Source organism: Anopheles darlingi, chromosome 2 (assembly GCF_943734745.1).
Source record: "Anopheles darlingi chromosome 2, idAnoDarlMG_H_01, whole genome shotgun sequence".
NCBI lineage: Eukaryota > Metazoa > Arthropoda > Insecta > Diptera > Culicidae > Anopheles > Anopheles darlingi.
Genome location: NC_064874.1, coordinates 73,391,980 through 73,408,556, shown reverse-complemented (window position 1 = coordinate 73,408,556; position 16,577 = coordinate 73,391,980). Strand labels below are relative to the sequence as shown.

Sequence of the window (16,577 nt, the reverse complement as noted above, 5' to 3'; positions counted from 1 at the left end):
CCATCACTCGCTGTACATGTGGGCTACTTCGGCCATATTATAAGCCCTCCCGTTCCGATCGATCGAAGCCAATTAATTATGGGAGGCGCCCTTGTGTAGTGACCAATGAGGCCATTTACGGTTGCCAATGACTGATGAGTGGAGTGGTGCAATGATGAAAACAAAACAAAAAAAAACAGAACCGTTACCAGAAAAAAAAGGTGGAAAAAAGGACGCAAAAGGATCTCATTTATTAAACACACGACACACACACACTCACATATCGTTTAATCACGCATCGCGCGCGCGCGCGCCACTTCGCGTGGGGCGTTCACCTGGAAAATAGTTTTGCGGAACGCATTTTGCGGTTGCCTGCGTTGCGCGAATGCTGTGCCATACACTCTAACTAACGGAAAACCAACCAGAGGGAGCATATTACCTCTTTTTGTTGTTGTTGCTCGCGACCACCATCCTATTACCGCCCCCTCCATCCCCTTGTTGGTGCGTTGACAAATGATTTCAGCTGGAAAAGAGTCTCCGAATGGGAAAGCCAAAAAAAAAAAAACCGGGAAAATAAAGTCCTTCCAGTGGCAGGGTAGAGTGTGTGAGAGAGGGAGAGAGTCAAATGAACAATGTTCCGCGTTTTTCACGTTCGCGACAGGAGCGGGGTGGTGGAGGTGGAAATTAAAATTAAAAAGTTGCAATAAAATTATGATTAAAATTTTATGCTCCAAATGGGTGTTGAGGGGGGGGGGGTGCTGGGTCCGTGCTGCAACCGCGCACGCGTGGATGCACTCGGGCGCCCATGACATTTTCGCGCGCGTTTCGGCGGCGGTTAATGTTGATGAGTTGCTTGCAATGTGCTTTGTGCTGTTGTGGCTGTTGTGGCGGTGGTGGTGGTGGTGCTGGGGCTACTGAATGCTAGGACCGGAAACCGAAACCGAAACGGTCGTAGAGTGGTGGCTCTATTGTGGGTATGGATTTTTGTTTCCGTTTATGCTTTACGCGCTGTGTACGCCCAAAGTTATGCTGTGCACCGAACCATCAGCAAATGAGGAATTATTTCGTATTTCAACCAGTTCCTGCGGAGTTGGGGGAGGTCCTTGTGGGGAATGGTGATCATCACTGTTATGGGATCGCGGATCAAAGGGATCAGTAAATGGTGGGCTCTGCGCACACACACAATCGCACACCCCGCTCTGGACGTTTGTCTTCATCTGAGCCCCACGGGGGTGGGCTGTTGATGGATAATAACACTGACTAAGGGAGGGCGGGGCGGCAAATGGCGGCTCGTGATGTAAAATATTAATTACGTTTGTAGCAGCACCTCTTCCTCCTCACCATCGGGATGTAGTTTTGTCATCGGGCTTAAATTTTAATGAGTTACGGACCACCACCACCCATGTCCATGCGCTAGCCAGCGATGCTTTCATCCTGCTGGGGGTTGGCTGGGTCGGGAAATTGGTGCGAGGAGGCAACGGCAGAGGCAACGTGTGTCCTGCGCCCTCCTGTCAAACGGTGCGGACGGTGGTGATTCTGGAAAAACAATTTACGCTTCAATAAATCGAAAACAGGAGCAGTAGCAGTAGCAGTAGCAGCAGCAGTAGTAGCAGTAGTAGTGGGGGGGAATGAAGGTAGACCAACAGCCACAACCTGACAGCCTGACGCCAAACATGACGCATGACGGCTGAGAGGCGCGCCTTTCGGCTTTTATGTGTTAATTGCCTGCAAATGTGACGCCATTTATTATGATCTTCTCTTGCAGGCGTTGGAGAGTTGGCGGAGAGTTTAGAGGGGGGGGGGGGGGGGGAGGAGGGTTGCGTTTAAAATGGTGTGCGATGCTGTTCCGTTTTAATTTTAATGCAGCGAAGCATTCTGAGCACCGGGGAAGGATAAATTAAGGATCCTTTCGAAATGAAAGTATGACATTTTATGCTGAAAAGTGTTCACAGGCAGCACGAAGTATTTTGCATTATATGGATTTAACTTTTATCAACACATGGTTAAACGTACGGCTCGTCCGTCCTTATATATGTTAAAAAAAACTTTTACCAACACATAGAAATAGATCTAGAGAGTTTTCCTTGGAAATTACAATCCTTTACTCCTTTAGGTTCACAACAAACGCGTTAAAACTAGAGGGACCTACTGACCGTCCTCCTGTGCCGCTTTCGCAGACGCAAAGGGCCGTCCTTTGATTGACAGATTAACCGTTATGTTGTGCCACATGGCGGTAGTTAGTCTGCTTTTTTCTTACCGCGGTAACTTGATACTTTCACGTGTGCGTGTGTATGTGTGTCTGTAGGTCAGCGCAGATGCACCGAAAGGGGTGGGGATCCAAACAAGTGGCGGAAATTAGTTTCTTTATCCAATCAATTGATTTCTGATGAAGTGTTGGACATGGAAGCATGAAAGAAGCCAAGGAACAAGCGAGGTGGTCCTTACTGATTAAGACGATTTTATCTTTCGTCCTTAAAATGCCGTTACTCGCTGGTTCTTCTTGTGATGGTGCCGGACTACCACCTTTAATGAGATGACACGCTCGATGGGGAACCGAACCTTGAAGCCGGTCGGATTTGTAACGGTTTTGTTTTCGGAAGAGTTCCTCGAAAACTCCTCGAAGACGACATACCTGCCCGAGTAAGCTCGAGCAAATTGAAACCAAAACAGATGTCGCGCGTCTCGCGATTGGCAAAAGGGAAAAGGGAAAAGGGAAAATGCGGTGCTCCGGTGGCGGCTCACAGCACGCCCCGAAATCCGAATAAATACCGAGGTAAAACCCCTTAATTTGCTCTCATCACTGTCGCCTCGTGGTGGTGGTCTTTTCTCATCAAATTGCCCGATCAGTAGTTCGTCCGACAACCTGAGGAGAACCTGAGGCGAGCAATCCTTCTGGATTCCGGGCAAAAGGATAGCGAATAAAAATGCGGGAAAAAAATCCGAGAAAAAGGATTTCAAACTCGAAGGCAGAATCCGGCTAATCCGCACACTCCCTGTCTTTCTGGAGCCGTCTTCGATTGAGTTGTCAATCGACACGACACGACACGACTGAAAAGAGGACTTCTGTTCCTGGCGATGCGCTTCCGCAAATAATCGAGCATCGAGGATGGGTGCCACCAACGGTGTAGCGATCGAAAGCGAGAATCAGATCAAGCTGCTGCAGCCCGAGAGGATTAGAAATTGGCTTGCAGAAGGGGGCATTTCGGAAGGTTGCTTTCCCTCTCTCTCTCTCTATTGTGGCTCTCTGCTCCCGGACAGTGAACGTGAATCCTCCTGGACATCCTTTTGCTTCCGTTTTCCTTCTGGATTTTATTTTCGTTCGGAGGGATCTTCTCACTCTCTCTCTTTCTCTCTATCTCTGTGCTTGGTGTCCTGTCACTCTTCTTCTTCTTCTCCGTCTTCTCCTGTTGCTCCCTTCTCCCCCTGGCGACGTCAATCATCCCAGGTGTAAATGAGCCATCCCTTGCACTCGTTGTTGTAGCACACCAGCACCGGCGGGATTGCCAAATTGAATTGCTCGCCGGTGACGGTGGCGAGGAGAGGAAGATGAACCGAGAACCGACCGATCACCGAGTGTACCGGATCCGCACTCACGCAGATCCGTTTAATCTCTTTGGCCAGCCACCAGTCCCGGGGTCGGACCATGAAACCGCGTGAACAATTTGTAGCGGGCCCAAAGTAGATCATCTCTCTCTCTCTCTCTCTCTCTCTCTCTCTCTCTCTCTCTCTCTCTCTCTCTCTCTCTCTCTCTCTCTCTCTCTCTCTCTCTCGCGGTGTTTGCTGTCTCTCTCTCTCTCTCTCTCTCTCTCTCTCTCTCTCTCTCTCTCTTTCTCGTTCTCTTTTCCTATCGGGGTTTCCCGGGAGTCCAGCTGATACTTTCCACGAGCCCTGATCTGTTCGCCCTTATTACTGCTGGATGCGTCGTGGATATCATATCCACCCCGGTCCTTGGCCTTTAGCCAGGCCTGTATGCGCCCAGGGGATGGTGTGAATTTGATGATTGACACTTTGAGTTCGCACAGAGAAAGAGAGAGAAAGAGAGAGAGAGAGAGAGCGTGCCAGGGGTGTTTTACGGTTGTAAAAGGGGTTACTAACAGCCAGATTGGCCAATGGATTGCTCCTTACCAGAACAGCAAACCAAACCAAATGCAATGGAAAGCCGATTCCGGTGGTCGTCGAGGAGCTACGAAAACGAAAGACAATTCGTCTAAAGTCATGCTCGAGTTTGGTCTGTGGAACATGCTGATGCTTCTGCCGTCACTGTCACTGGTCTCGTGACTATTTCATTCCGATTCCAAATGCCCATTTGCATTGCGCCCGTGTTCGATGCACGATGCGCAGCATAAAAAAAGGTGCACCAGCAACAACAGCCAGCGCCAGTGAACAAGACTTGAAACTGTTTTAAAAAATGAATATTCATGCTACCTGAGGTGTGTCTGTGTTCCACCGGGTGCTGTGTGTGTGTTTGCCTCTGTCGTTGCTGCTGCTGCTGTTCCTGCTGCTCCTGTTTCGTTCTTCGTTGTCCTCTGGCTCTTCCAGTCAAAGTGTCGGCGTGTAAAAGAAGGATTAAGTCGTCGAGGTCTTTTCCGTCGCCAAATTGTTCGCCATGCCAGCCAACACACACATCTATCACACTCCATTGACACCTTCGTTCATCCTCATTCGCATCATTGGCGATCGGGGGATTAGTTTGCCGCTGGACTGTGGACGCGGCATGCCATGAATGGTGGTTCTGGGTCCAGAGAGAGAGAGAAAAGCCTCAACAAAAGGGCTCCGTTTCGTCTATTGCTGCTCTCTAGGGAGCTGCTCCGATGGAGATAAGCGTTATGGTCGCCGTTAAGGATCGCCAGAGGACAAAGACTTTTAACAAGGTGGAAAATTCAATTTGTAAGCGATTAAGGAAATGGTCAGCCCTCTCTGGTGTCAGTGTCTTGTGTTGTCTGCCGCCGAAAAAAGGGAATGCAATGGAAAGTGCAACTCATGCCGGTGTGAAAAGTGTCTCCCGGTCGTTCTGGGAAATATGCCTCCTATCGATACCTATCGACCTCTTCATTAGTTTCCGGTTAAAATGGAATCTCTTTCTCTGTATTTCTTTTCTCGTTTGGAAATCGATCCTTCTTCTCCTCCTCCTCCTGCTCGAGCTGGTAAAGACGGTAAGAGGTATGTCGTTGTAATATCGGCTTTACACAAATCTCATCAAACGATGTGTGAACATCCGTAAATGACCACTCTTATCAACTCAGCGTGGCTTCCTCCCCTGGAAAATGGAAGGTAATTGCCAACCACGCACACACCAATGTACACGGATTCGTAGTAACTGCGCTCTAATGTGGGAAATATGTTTCAATCCGAGTCCCTTACTTACCGAGCATAATGTTCGTTCCCCTCCAGGTTTTCGCCGTCGTCTCACTTACAATTCAATTCCAACCACGTTTTTCCCGTTTTTCCAGCAAAGAAACCGGGGGAGGAGGGAAAAACCACCCCCGAGGGTGTACCGACTCCCGGCCGCTCCCGAGGGTAGGAAAACAGGGTGTTTATGTTGGTTCGAGCTTCGTGGGGGTTGCTCAATTTTGATTAAATTACCATCGCTTGAAGTGTTTTTAAATATGTTTTACTTCTCTTTCCATCGTTACGCTGCTTGGTCCTGGGAGTGATTGTGCCGCCGGGACTGGCCCTGGGGTGTATTGTCGATGATTGGCCTTGGGATGACTTTGACTCGCGTGCGTTGTCCTGGGAAGATGCCGAATCAGTCGCTAGTCTGATTGGGTGTGTGTGTGTGTGCTAGACTGGTGTTAATGGAAATTAGCATATTCGTTCGTTCTCATCGTGAGATCGCGTTGTTGACCTTCTCGCATATCCTTTGCCTCTCATCCGGTGGTAATCGTTTGAAATGTTTTTCTTTTATTTTTTGACTTCCTAACGTCCGCTTTGGAGTGAATGCTGCCGCCTGACAGTTTGCCCACAATCGATCGGTAATTGAAGCCATTGGTTGGTGCTCGTATGAATGTTTAATGTAGAATGCCACAAGGACTATCCTTCGGGACACACCGCACTCCTCGGTCACGCCACAGGACAAACCACAATGAGCAGTGTTTGCTGGGAAGAAGTTCGTAGATGTAAATGAATAATTATCGATTTGACATTCGATGGCGGAAGCAGTAGCAGCCGAAGTACGATTGACGATTGACAGCTAAGATTGACAGGCCGGCGCTCGCATCCTGGGATACAATGGAACCAATCGGTTACCGTATTCGGGGACCGCTTCGTATGCAAATTCGTCAAATTGGATTATGGAATAGGTAGCGCGTATGCGCAATACGCCGAGCGATCGTCCCTTTCTGGAACGTTGGTCGTCGTTTCCCCTGGTACCGAGTGGCGTATGGCAGGATCCCACACACCTCCTTGGACCGCTACGAACACCGGCTAACGAAGAAGATGACCATTGACATGGACGCCGGAGATGAGAAGTCCAGATTTGCCGGACAACTATTAATTGCTGGCAATTATTCTGATGTCACATGTGTGGTGTCGTAAACCTCTCGGGGTGACACGACACACATGATCTACTATGGATACTGGGTGGGCATATTTCACATAACCAGCTGTGACATAACGTGTCCGGGGTACAACGGAACGACACCGACAGGGAAATAAATTTTCCATTGGTTCCAGCCACGAAGCTGACGCTTGATAACTAATCAGAATCCGGGGGCACTTTTCACTTTACAGATGTTTCTCCCGCCTTATACCGCGAGGTATCTTTAATAACCTTATAATGAAGCGTGAGATTCGGTCGCATAGCCATTCGATGGCAAGCAATTTTCCACCGAAAATCAAGAATCCGTTTTCTATTGCTTCCGGTCTACCGAGGTGCTTGACTTTGAACAGCGTCAAGTTTTTACAACTCAACCGTGCATCTTCCTTCCTTCCGACGGCGTGCGTGTTGATGCACTCTCGGTGTCTTTATCTGGCCAAGTGAAGTGGTTTCCTAAATAAACATACTCTCTTGACGTACACAGACACACTCGCTTCTTCAAGTGTGCCAAGCAAAACATGGAACGAAAAGAGAAGGATCCGACAGAGAAAGGGCAACGACTGCAGCAAGAACATTTGGATATAGGATACGAGGAGAGGGGTAGAACATACTTTTGTTGCACCCTTTTGCGCCACGCATCACTGCACCGCCGATGACGATGAGCCGGCAGACGGGCTTCAAGGAGTAGTGTCTCTTCGGTGACTGCTGCGAAGATGCGACTCCTGACGGGGTGCCTCTGGGGTGTCTATCACCGCAAATGGTTACGCGTCAGTTGCCGCAATAGAGAGGGGGAACGAACGGGTCGCTGGCTACAATTGGATTAGCATTTAATTCGTTGGACAAACAAATTGTGTTACGCCATTTACCGTAAGAAGGATCCTCAATTTGGAGCTATTTAAAATGCTACTTTGTGTGAGTCAGCAGCACCGGCGTCAGTATAGACGGCTAGACATCGCTGTGCTGGCGACAGATCGCGTCCATAAACGCCTATAACTCTTCTTCTAACCGGTCTCTCGGTTCCGGCGAACGGAAGCCCCGTGAAGACGAAAGCGAAAATTGAAAACTGCGCGTCTCCGCAGTCCCGGGCGCTACTTGCTGACAGACCATGCATAATGAGCCCATGCATCGACGTTTCGTCGACGCAACCGATCGTCTTCGTCTTCTTCTCCGTCTTCATCAGAACAATGTCTTCGACCGTTTGCGAGATCGTTAAAAACGGGACCAGCGGGTGGAGAAGCTGCCGCGGTACTTCGCAGATGATAGCTCACGTACACGCACTAACCATCCATATCGCACTGCTACTACTGTTGGCCCTGGGTGTGTGTGATTGCGTCCAGCAAAAGGTCAATGGGACATGGGATGATGGACATGCTGCTGGGGGTGCGTGCAACGGGAAGAGATGGCGGTGCTCACTTCTGTTGTGTGCTTCTTATTGTTACAATATCACGTACGAAGATCATCTTTCTTGTGCTCCCTCGAGTCTCTTGTTGCTCGGCGTTCGGTTCGGAGACGTTGGGTTTGTGTATCTTTGGAATCTTCAAATCAGACGAAGGTAATGAAATGGTACCGGCGGAATGGGTTGGAAGATAATCAATTCCCCGTACGTGCCAAAAGGCTGATTGCCGGTCCAGAGATAAAACGTCGATTTGTTGCGTTGCTGTTCCAGATTTGGTTTCGCCGAGGAAGTTCCTAGGCCAGTGCGTTTCCTTCGTTTTCTTCTCCTTTTCGGACATGCAGCAGCATCTGAATCTGCAGTGGCAGGTCAAGGGATCCCCGTCGCTACTGCTGCTGCTGCTGTTGTTACTGTCGGTCAATGGTTTCTTGGTCAATTGTTTGAGAAAATTGGATAATTCCAAGTCGACCACTGGTGCCGGGCTCTGAGTTCTTGGAGAAGGTGACAAGTCCTTACCGTGCAGAACAAGAAGGTGTGAAGCAGCGATTGTCGCTGTTAAGTCGCATCCATCCTGCTCGACCTGCTCGACTTTCCTTGTAAGGACATCCCTAATGCCAATCCTGGCCACCGGGAACACCGATCTGCCGATCAGTCCCCGTAATCAGTGTGGACCCGGACTGCTTTATGCTCAGGAATCCCCGGCATCCATTGCTTCACACTACCGGATTATCCTTCTCCGGAGTTCGTTCTCTGAGCACATCGAGGGATGACGAGTTGTGTCAATCGTTGTGGCAGGATCCCGCCATACAATGGCCCGGCTGGCAGGCTGGCTGGCTGCTAGGACTCCGGAACGTGACGTTCTGAATGCGAGTGCGTGGAGAATGCAACCCGGGGTCCTCCTTTCAAACCATCGTCGTCCCATGCATCCTTTTGTGTCGCGCGGGGACCGTGCATGTTGTAATCCCGTTTTCCATCGAAAATTAAAATTTAATTTGCTTTCCAACCAGTCGGCAGTCGGCGGTCGGCGGTGGGTGAAAAGGGAACGGTGATGGACAAAGGAACCATGCGGATGCCTTCTTCGGTTTCCTTGGTGTCCGATGGTCCCCGATGGATAGGCCGAGGACGTGTCGCTGTACGTGTCAATCGAAGGCCGAAGGATGATGATTTCCTTTTTCCATTGGTCACCTTCGAACCGTCAAGGCGTCATGGAAAAGACATGTCCGATCGGAAAGAGATAGCGCACCAGTGCGCATGTGTGCGTCTACCGGATGAACCACCGGATGACCGGGAGGAGGGTGTCACTGTCCACTGGATTCGGGCGTCCTGATTGGACAATTTTTATGACACACCCGGCAGAGGGGGTGCTCGTCGGTTGCTTCCTTTCTTTTGCTCGCTAAAGGACACGCCAGTGTCAGTGGAAAAGTACTTGCTACTGCGTCGTTTGCCGTTCGATATCGAACTCGAAGTCGAAGAAGAAGGGGAAAAGGGAAGAATAGCAATCCAGCCTGAATGCTATGTCCTGAATTTCGGGATTTTACTGAGTTCCTGCCCAAGATGTGGGCTCATAAACCGCGCGAGTAGCAAGTCATGAACAGCAATTGTTTAAAAATCTGTAGCTCTGTCATTTCTGCTTCGATTGATGTGAAACTTTCACTGGATACTCAAGAGACATTCAAGATTATTGGAAAAATGTGAAAGTCAATTTACCATACCCCCATAATCGATTTTCTCGCTTGATTTAAACCACAACGCAGTCCACTGGGATCTGCTCGATTCCAGCCGACCTGCTCGAATTTTGGTTTTCGTTTGTGTCTTGGCTAAACTACGAGACTAGTTCCAGGAACGGCCACCAGGGGCCCGTGAAGCAGAGAATGATTTTTTTAAACATTTTCTTCATGTTTTCTCTTCTTTCTAGGTCATTGGCTTTGAAATGCACCGCTGGTTGGATGCGACGCTGGATCCGACGAACTGGATGAAGAACATCCGCTGCACATCAAACTTGGCCGAAGTGAATTTGCAGCACTTTCTGAACGATGGTCATGTGAGTCGGAACGGCGGTCCGAAATGAAGGATTGTCCGGATGCGTTTGCAGATCGTTTACAGCACTAACACACTCTTCTTTTTCTTCATCTATTTTCCCACTCTCTCGTCACCATTCCAATCGATCGGTGGTGCAGCTGTGGTACGAAGTGATATGTGACATCAGCCCCGGCCGGGAGCTACTGTTACGCCCGAAGGTTCCTCTGCATCCGCGCGACGGTCAGGACGAGCGCAGCGAACGTGGCTCCGGTAAGTCTTGCTTTGTCTTTTATCGTGCAGAAGATCACATTTTTTTGGCCAGATGTTGCTAGATTGGAAAGGATTAAGGGGCGCATAGACGAGCGTGCCGCGAGCACGTCATAATCACTTTGCTGCGCCACGTAAGCCAACCAGTGTGACCCTCGGTATGCAAATACAAAGCAGTTCAGAGTAATAATAAACTCGGCACTTCATTTTTCACGCCTCACGCTTATGATGCGAACCAAAGAACCTCCTCCTTCCTAGGCAATCAGATCTCGGATCGAGCGGATTAGGCCCGGTTGTTGGGAGAGAAGATCAACCCAAACGAGGCACAAACCTTATACAAACGGTGGTACGGTGGCCGTGGCGCGTTTTTGTGGGGTCATTAAAAAAACACAAAGACTAACCGATTCCACACGTCTGGCGCGTGCGCTTGGGCTGGTTGGTCTGGTGGTGATGCAGTTTTGCACAATTAATTCAAATCTTCCCATACAACAACCGACTCTCCAGCTTCTATTTGAAGCTGTTGTCGGCAAACAAACAGCCGGCGTTTGTTAGGAAAAGATGAAAAAGGGTGCGCGTAATTTTAATCCTCCCGATTAGATGATTATCGCGTGTCAATGTTGCCACTCGCGAGGTGCGCTGGCGAAGCGATCAAAAACGAGTTATGTGTGCGCGCCGGCACCAGTACAACTGTTGGGAGAGATGGTAGAGAGACAGAAAATTCAGTTATTTCAAGGAGGTGCAATGCATCTATAGAAATTATTCATGATTTGGTTTATATCACATACTTTTATTGATTTTTATAAAGTTGTCTCTAGTTTAGTTTATGCTTTCCTCAGTGGAATATGAGTTTTTTTGCAGTGCGACCCTAGACCGGTCAATTCTCGGACTCGCTTATGCAAATCAGGCTCAGGGTTTTTTACCTTATTTTTTTTTAATCTCTAACTCCAGCATGTGCCTCGATTACGGGGTAATAGATCCGGCCGTTTTTTTTTCTTCTGTTGGTGTCGGATTGACTTTTCTGGATAGCCGTGACGAGGGTCTAACGGTGGTGGACATTTTCGGTGTCACAGAGACAAAAAAAAGTGAAAAAAAGAGTGTGAGTTCGCTCGTGCCACGGTGTTTTTTTTGTTTTGCTATCATGTTGAAAGCCCAGATGAAAGTTATGTTTTGCATGCTTTGCGCATAAATCGTACCCTGATCATTTTTTTTATTTGGGCTTTTTTTTATCTCGAATTCGCTCTCCACCGATAGTTACGGTAACGATTGGGAGTTGCTGATGAAGCTGTTCGAATTTCGAATTGACTGGGTGTGACAGTTGAGCGCGCCGGAAAGCATAAATGTTCTCGTGAAACAAATCGATTGGAAGTGTGCTGTTTGCCTTTTTTACACCTTCGCGGGTGCGCTTTTGAAATTCAGAGGCGTGAGAATGTTCTACTTCTTTACTGTGTGGGTCCCAGAGTCCCATTATACTGTGTTTTGTTGATGAAAAAACAGTTTTTAAAATAGAAGATTGTACTATCTATGCATTTTTTCGGTTTAATTGTAAGCATTTGGGCTGTTATTTGGGAAAATATTTGGCTCCACTGCTTATTCTAATTAAAAATTGCTATTGTGTTAGGTCTGCAGCTGCGAGTTGACTGTGATAATAAACCCGAAAGAAGATTTTTTAATTCCTAAGTTTATTTTATTATCAAGCTATCAAAATTTGCATTTTAAACGATTTGTTTCCCAACACATTTATTAGCGTTTTTGAATTTTTTGTCCTATCCAACTATTTATTTTTTTTAATTAATTTTTCGTGTCTTAGGACATTCTTTCGTGTCTTAGGATTTCTTTCAAAACCTTGAAGTAAATTTACGCAAACAGTTACTAGACCGTTGTCCAAGAAAGATTTCTGCCTTTAACACCGAACATAAACCGATCAATTAGAGCATAGAAACTTATTTGTTGGCGACATTGGCGACTGGGCTACTCATGCAGGCACAGACTTTTCCATCCCTTTATGACTTCATCAAACGCAACAGCTGCTGGCTGTTTCGTTCGAAATGGTCGGTCCAGCCCAATGCTATCATCGCTCATGTATCTTCATCACCTCGTGCCCATCATTTATCACATACACACCGATCGAGGATCGATATCCTTTTCTAAACGACCGTCGAAGGACGAAAAGCCTATTAATCATCGATCCCACATCAATTGAACTGGCATTGGCCTCGTTGCCACCAAAGATACAGATGCGCGTTGCGACGATGCGGGATCAGAAAGGGTTACCACATCATCACCATCACCGGGGATCCTTTCTGTCGACCGGCACAGAGCATTGAAGGTGTTCCCGAGGACGACATCCCTTTCGCTCAGGACGACCTTGAACCAAACCCCCTCCGCTGGCGTCCATTTTGTGTTAATTGATTTTGCCACATACGGTCAACACCTTACTTCCTTCCTTCCTTCCTTCCATTATATTCCAAGGCAGGAAGGACCAACGGAAGCTGACAGTTTATTAGTTGACGTAAAGGATTAATGTCACTGGCCGCCGGGGGAAGGGGAGAACCGGAATCCGGGCGATACCGTTGCACAATGTGCATCCTCCGCTCGCTCGGATACACACCCTCCCCCGGAATTGAACCCGGTGGCACGCTCTAATCCTCTTTTGCCATCACCATCACCACCACCACCACCATGCATATTGTGTATCGATAGCGCACTTTTCGGTCCCGCGTCGACGACGTCGCTGTTCTATTGCGTGTCCGAAGGTGCATAGGGGTGGATTATGATTGGCACTTTCTGCGGCTGGCCCCCTGCCGTGCCGTCGTGGTCCAGCCTTCCAATTGTTCCGCGTTCGGGTCCCTGCAGTGCATTCGGCAACAATCTATTTGTCTTTCGATTTCGATTACAAGGCGCAAAGGGAGAGAGAAAGAGAGAGAGAGAGGGAGGTGAGAACATGTGTTGAACATGATTTGGCGGATGGTGGCGGTGTCCTGGCCGGCTACTCCTCTTGTGGCCGTTCCATTCCCCGCGAGCTGGATGCGTGGACACGAAAATCCCAATTTCACACAATGTTACCGTCGCTTCGTGGTCCCCCTACCCCCGGGTTTCGATGTTCGATGCGCGCGCGTGCCACACACACATACACACACACACACGGTGTCAAGGGTTTGTGACATGCTGTGCTGTGCTGTGGGTCCGTGCTTTTGGGTTGCATCCGTTCCGTTTCGTCCGATTCTCCGTCGTCGTCGTCGTTGTCGTTATTGTTGCTGCTGCGATTCGCTCGGGGTGTCGGCGGGGAGGGGAGGGGTGTAAATTGATAAATTATGTCATCGAAAATGATTCCAACCGGAGAAGAAGAGGAACGCGAGGGGACGGAAAAGGACAAGAAGGAAGGATGGGCGCGTGCATCATCATCATCGTGCCCGCCGTGTGCGTGCGATAGAGGGATCCATAACGGATCATTAACAACATAATTTTTAACGCCAGGATGTTGTTTGACTCGTCCTCCCTCGTTTCCCCTTCCTGCTGCCCCCCTCGAGGGTCCCACCACAATTTCATCCCCTAATTGTTGACCGACGCGATTTTCGAGAGATGCGATCAATCGTTTGGTGAAAGTTTTTGATTTAGCCGTTTTCTCTCTAACGGTGAGGGATCGCGATTATGCGGCTGTATTGTGTCCTTTTGGAGTGTTTTTCCCGTTGAATAGACCGGGACTGTGCACTGGTCAGGGAGCTGCTAATGCTATCACGTCGTGCCCATCGAACGAAGGGCTCGTTGTGTCCTCGACGAGAACATGATCCGATCTGGCGATCGATTGCGCGATTGCTGCCTGGCGCTGATTACAACGCAACACTGGCTATGGCTAATGACCGCACAGAAGGAGGAGGAGGAGGTACCCTTATGAAGGTGCGAGAAAGTGCACGAAAATCGGAAGCCAACCCCACACCGCCAACCATACATACATTCATTAATGTTGGTGGTCACGAGCTAACGCGCTATCGAGACATCGACATCGACAGAGAGAGAGAGAAACGCTATCGGTGTCGTTGCATCTCGTGTGCGATTCCGTGATTTCCGTGGCGCGGGAGTGTGGCGATTCGGGTCATAAATAATAATTTTTCCCAATTCTCCTCCCCCTCCACTCTGCCACGACCACCACGATGATTTTGATGACCGTTAATGGGCGAAGCGGGCACCTTCGGAACTAATCTCTCCCCGGGCCTTAACCACAGACAGGACACAGCGGCTATTGACATGTGATCCTGGGGGCTAAAGGTTAAGAGCTGTGTTTGTGTCGCTGTCTCTGTCGGTGCTCTGGGGAAAAGATGATGCACGAGGGTGACAACAATGAGGTCCACGATGCTGCTGCTGACGATGATGATGATGATGATGAGTGAGTGTGATGGGTGTCGCAGATATTGAAATCCAACATGGGAACACCCGCATCTGTTGGGAGTGAGCGAAGGAACGGACATGCAACTCCAAGAGAGAGAGAGAGAGAGAGAGAGAGAGAGAGAGAGAGAGAGAGAGAGAGAGAGAGACAGAATTTGTTCGCCACGAAATGACAATACAGGAAATCCGTTTGCATATCTCTTGGTGCTGGTTGTGTACGATGTGTGAAGCAGTTCGATGGTCATATTTTACTAAATCCAGCCAAATCGCTCCGAAATGCTCGTTCCACGAGCTCTTGGTGGTCTTAAGCCGGTCGTTACGCTCCGTTGAGCAGGATCCGTCCTGCTGGCGTCCAAAACTTACTTACGGTCCACCTCCGACGAACCCGAGGGAAGTGATCTCAACTGTAAACTGCGCGACGCATATTTTGGTCGTCTTATTAAGGGTACCATATGGCGCCTTCCCCCTTCCCCCGTTCGCAACGATCGCAACGACCCTTTCACAGGATCGCAGCGTTCCGTTCCTTTCGCGCCACGAGAGAACAAGGGGAAGAGGGAGAAGGGGTCCGCGTTAAGCAATTTCTTTTTCCACATTCTTACCGCACCGTTACGGACGATAAAAGAGAAAAAAACCACGAAACGAAATATGTTTCTCAAATCGGCTCGCGCTACAAATCCTCCTCCTCGCAAAAAAAAGAGCAAATAATGGGAGGCAACGCAGTGTCCTATCATTGAAGAAAGTCTGCCTGTCTGGTGGTGACCTGCAGCGAAGATCGCAGTGCAAGATATGCCGCGAACGGCGAGCCCGTAAATTGCGCTGATAGTGCGCCCGGGTCCCAATTTCTCCCACGACCAAACAGGCGCTTGGTCGAGGCGAAGAACAAGGCAACGACAGAAAGAAGAGGGCCTTTCGGAGTTGGTGACTTACCGTTTTTGGGGGGTGGGCTTTTACGCGCCATGTTGAGGTCTCGCAGTAGCGATCACGTCGTATCTCTTTCTCACGATCACACCGCATCGTTTGGCTGCAGTGCTGCAGTGCTGCTGTTGCAGTTGTTGCTGTTTCTTTCGTAGTATTTTTTTTTGTTAATTTTACTTCCCTCTCCTTCGATGAGTTCCAATATCCACGATGGATATGGAGCATTGGAGTCCCTAGGACACTCGAGTCAACATAAACATCGTTCGAGATCGAGACCAAACTATCGAGATGATTATGCATCTCGTACTTGTATTAAACAGTATTAAGCATCCGTAAAACAATGAAGAGTTGTTGTTTCGCTGTGCGTTGTTGTTCCAATGCAGATCGTTACGCAAAATCACATGTCCACCTTCGGTGAGCCCACGAGTCCTGTAAACGACACACACACACACACACAGTTCTCATTACACGCACAAGCGTCGTCACGTGGCACTGATTGGCTATCTGCAGCCGCCTCGTCGATACTGGTTCCCCTCCATATAAAAAAAGGTTACATTATTACGATTCATTTCCTGGGAAAGCTTGTGCCTATATGGGGCTTGTGCCTTGCCTCGTGCCCGGACACTTTGACTGCAGAAAAGAGAAATCCCTAAAGTCACGGGGCGAGATGATGGGGTCATAACACAGTGGTCACGGGGGCCACAGATCACAGATTCGGGTAACAAGGTCCAAAAGGACCTTTCCATTCCGTTCCAAGCAAAGTCGGGCCACGCATACACACGCTCGGCGGCACACGTTCTCCTAGCCAGAGCCATTTCGTCGACCGTTGGACCGACGATCGTATGACGATCGCGCGCCCGGTAATGGAGGTAGGCACGCAATCATGTGGCGTGGCGAGCGAGGAAAGCTCAGGAAGCCAGGAAGTGAATCAGTGGTTGAACCAACGAACCCCAGCTCCTGCCGGCACTTCCGGCTTTACGACGACGTTACGAGAAGGACGTACTTGACAGCACGCGCCACCGTCTCCGATCCCCGTCGGAGTCGGAGGTTAATTCAACCGATGGCGATGGCGGCACTTCCTGTTACACA

The 16,577-nt window shown here is 49.1% G+C and overlaps 1 protein-coding gene across 1 annotated transcript in view; it reads left to right on the top strand.

Moving 5' to 3' along the window:
* Positions 1 to 16,577, top strand: part of LOC125959521 (histone-lysine N-methyltransferase PRDM16-like) — a 110,885-nt gene that overhangs the window by 67,524 nt on the left and 26,784 nt on the right. Inside the window, exons 4-5 of the mRNA XM_049692346.1 lie at positions 9,823 to 9,948; positions 10,085 to 10,196. Of these exons, the coding sequence (XP_049548303.1) occupies positions 9,823 to 9,948; positions 10,085 to 10,196 (238 nt within the window). The remainder of the gene's footprint in view (positions 1 to 9,822; positions 9,949 to 10,084; positions 10,197 to 16,577) is intronic.